The following is a 2,866-nucleotide window of genomic DNA, read 5'->3' on the forward strand; positions in this document are numbered from 1 at the left end:
CGATAATTATATCGATTATTAACATATTTTCCCAGAAATTGTAGCCCGTAAAGGTAGTATACCTACAGAATTACAAATTAGTTACTTTTTGGTGCTGACTTTTATCGATTTTGAACTAGTACCATAAGATTTCCGTAGATGGCGCCTCGAGTTGATGACGAATTCAGAATTTGGATCTTTCCTTTTTTTCTCGGTCTTTGTATTCATACGCAAAGTTTAAAAATTTTGATAAAATATTGAAACAACAGTTTTTTTAAAAAAACTCGTATGAAAAATTCTTAGAAATATCATTATTTTATGGCAAATTCTTCATTAAGAACTTTACCGTTCATGTATTACTAGAACTATTTCCAAAGCGGACTTACGGTTGTTACGATATAGATTGAGTTCTGCGTTGGAGTTCATCAGTTCAGTTGCTGTTTGGATGCTGAGGAGGGAAATTCGAGAGTTGATCATCATCGACCAGGTCGCTTAGTGGTCGGGAAGCCTGCGATGGCTAAAGTCGAAGTCGTGCTGCCCCAAGAGGCATTTAAATGTAACAGTGTCGCGGATGACACGCTTCAGCCCTCACTTTCGGCTATCGTTCCCAAGAATGTTAAATTAGCTAAACAGCCTCCTAAACGCAAAAATAGAAAACGTGCTTTTAAGGATTCTCAGTCCAGGAAAAATTCCTATATGTCATCAAAAACTTTGAAAAATGCTCCTGTGGTCAAAAAACATTCGGGTAAACTTTCTTCGAAAAAGAAAAATAAAAATCGCCGGAAAAGGAAATGGAAACCATACTGTAAGCTGTCTTGGACCGAAAGGCGAGAGTTAGAGGAAAGAAATTCCAGGAGGGCTCTCCGAATCCGTGAGGAAATGTCAGCGAGTGGATTACCCCTTGCCCCTTACAACACCACACAATTTTTGATGGAGGATCACGGTACTCAAGAACCTGATTTCAATACTTTTTCAATTGGCACTCGCCATCGGGACAACAGCAATAGTGTGAACTCTTCAGATGAATTCTATAGTTGTCCGGAAGACGAAGAAGAATTCCTGCAGAGACAATTTGTTCAGACCTATGAGGATTTGCAGTCCGAGCGTCTGCAGACCATGTCCAAGAGCGACTTGGTGGAGGAGTACGTGCGTTTGGAGGATCAGGTGGAGGAATTGGAAAAGACTTTGGAAGAAGCAAGATTGCATAAACAACCGGAGAGGACAACTGTCCGGCCGGCCGGATTTAACGTTGCCGCGGAACTTGAAAAAATCAGAGTCTTCAGAGAAGAGATCGAAAAACTGACGCTCGAAAATGATATTTTAGCGCGGCAAAATGAAATTCTCCAAATGCGCATGATGGAAAAAACGTGACATTTTTGATTTCATGAAGATGTTCAAAACTCATTGTTGAATGTTTTTTTTTTTTTTTTTTTTTTTTTTAAATTTCCAGTGACTTTGTTACATATCTTCTAAGAATCACGCCTTTTCGTTCAACGATCCATTGAATTTTGGATTTTTTCATTATTATTCGCTGTATATATTCGCTACTTGAATCACTTAATGTGCTCGAAGTAAAGAAAAATTTCGTAAACTCATAAAACGTGTTTTTAATCTCATTTGTTCTTTTGTTACGAGGTGGTATATTATAATCAATTTCCACAGCTTGGATCCTAAAAGGTAAGTGGCTATTTGTTTGTCATCGTGTGTATAAGGCTAGCAGGCAGCCTTATTTATGTTTTACCGACCGACTCTTTAAGTGGGGGAAGTTGGGAAAGTTTCGTTTTCCAAAGAGTGGGGAATGAAGTTTTTGCGGATTAAGGGGGAAGGCTTCTTGTTTTCACGTTGCTGCCAAATAGCTGTCTCCCCACCCTCCCCGCTGCTGCACAGTGGTTGTTTTCATTTATTTTATAAGTATACATTAGAGTAATCTTTGTTTATTTATATATGCGGTTTTTTTTCTTTGAGAAAAAATTTGCACTTTCAAAATTTCTTACTTTTTTTTTTTTTTTTTTTTTTTACTTATTCGAAAAAAGGAAAAGGGTTTACTTTTCTATGTAGTTACATTATGATCTATTTTGTTTTTAATTATTTTTGATATTTTGCATGATAGAAGTAGATTAAAAATTCCCTTGTAATATAAATTGTATCTATTTACATAAATTTTCATTAAAATTTCAGTTTTCGAAATGCTTATAAATCATCTTATTTATTTCCGAGTAAGTGCGAGTTAAAAAAGGAAATAAATTATTTATTGGATATTTGAAGTGAACTAAAACGTGTATTTTATCCTTAAAAGATTACGACGAATGCTCTCTCTCTCTTTCATTTCAAGTTTTTGAAATGATAAATTGTTATGACTATCCAAATTTTTCTCGGCATTTTTTTTTTTTTTAATAAATTCTGATTATTTGAGTCCGTTTGTGTTATTGACTTTGATTTCTAATTTAAAAATTACCGAAATGTTCTTACTTTTATTTCTTTTTAAAATAATTTAAATCTAGTTTTTCGTTGCCGTCTGCGTTATGTACGAATATTTTTTTAACGATACTATAATGTCAAATTCCACACTTCCAATAGATATTCTTTATATAAGACATAATAAATCGTTAAAAATAATATATCTGTAAACCTGTTAATTGTACATGGGGGGGAGGAGGAGAAAGTACCTTCGACATTAGAGGTGTTACGCTCTAAACAGTTCTTGTAACAGAATTTGCTGTTTATATATGGGGCACCATCCCTCCTCTTGAATGAGAGGATGGGGAATGTTTGTTCTGTTTGGCTTTCGTTTCTTCCTTTCCTTGTTTTTTTTATTTTATTATTTTAGTTTTATAGGGGGGGGGGGTTCTAGCACAAAAGATGTGCTGAATTTTAGGTATGTTATTTC

General features: G+C 34.9%; 1 protein-coding gene across 1 annotated transcript; it reads left to right on the forward strand.

The window, feature by feature from the left end:
• The first annotated feature begins 420 nt into the window (after nt 1–420).
• LOC129958716 (protein HEXIM1-like) lies at nt 421–1,579 on the forward strand. The gene has a single exon (XM_056071370.1). The coding sequence runs from the start codon at nt 493–495 to the stop codon at nt 1,348–1,350; it is 858 nt and encodes a 285-aa protein (XP_055927345.1). The 5' UTR covers nt 421–492; the 3' UTR covers nt 1,351–1,579.
• The last annotated feature ends 1,287 nt before the right edge of the window (nt 1,580–2,866 follow it).

This window comes from Argiope bruennichi, chromosome X1 (assembly GCF_947563725.1).
Source record: "Argiope bruennichi chromosome X1, qqArgBrue1.1, whole genome shotgun sequence".
Lineage (NCBI taxonomy): Eukaryota > Metazoa > Arthropoda > Arachnida > Araneae > Araneidae > Argiope > Argiope bruennichi.

Excerpts from the sequence above, each read along its gene's own strand:
- LOC129958716 (XM_056071370.1), top strand. The coding sequence starts at position 493 with ATGGCTAAAGTCGAAGTCGTGCTGCCCCAAGAGGCATTTAAATGTAAC.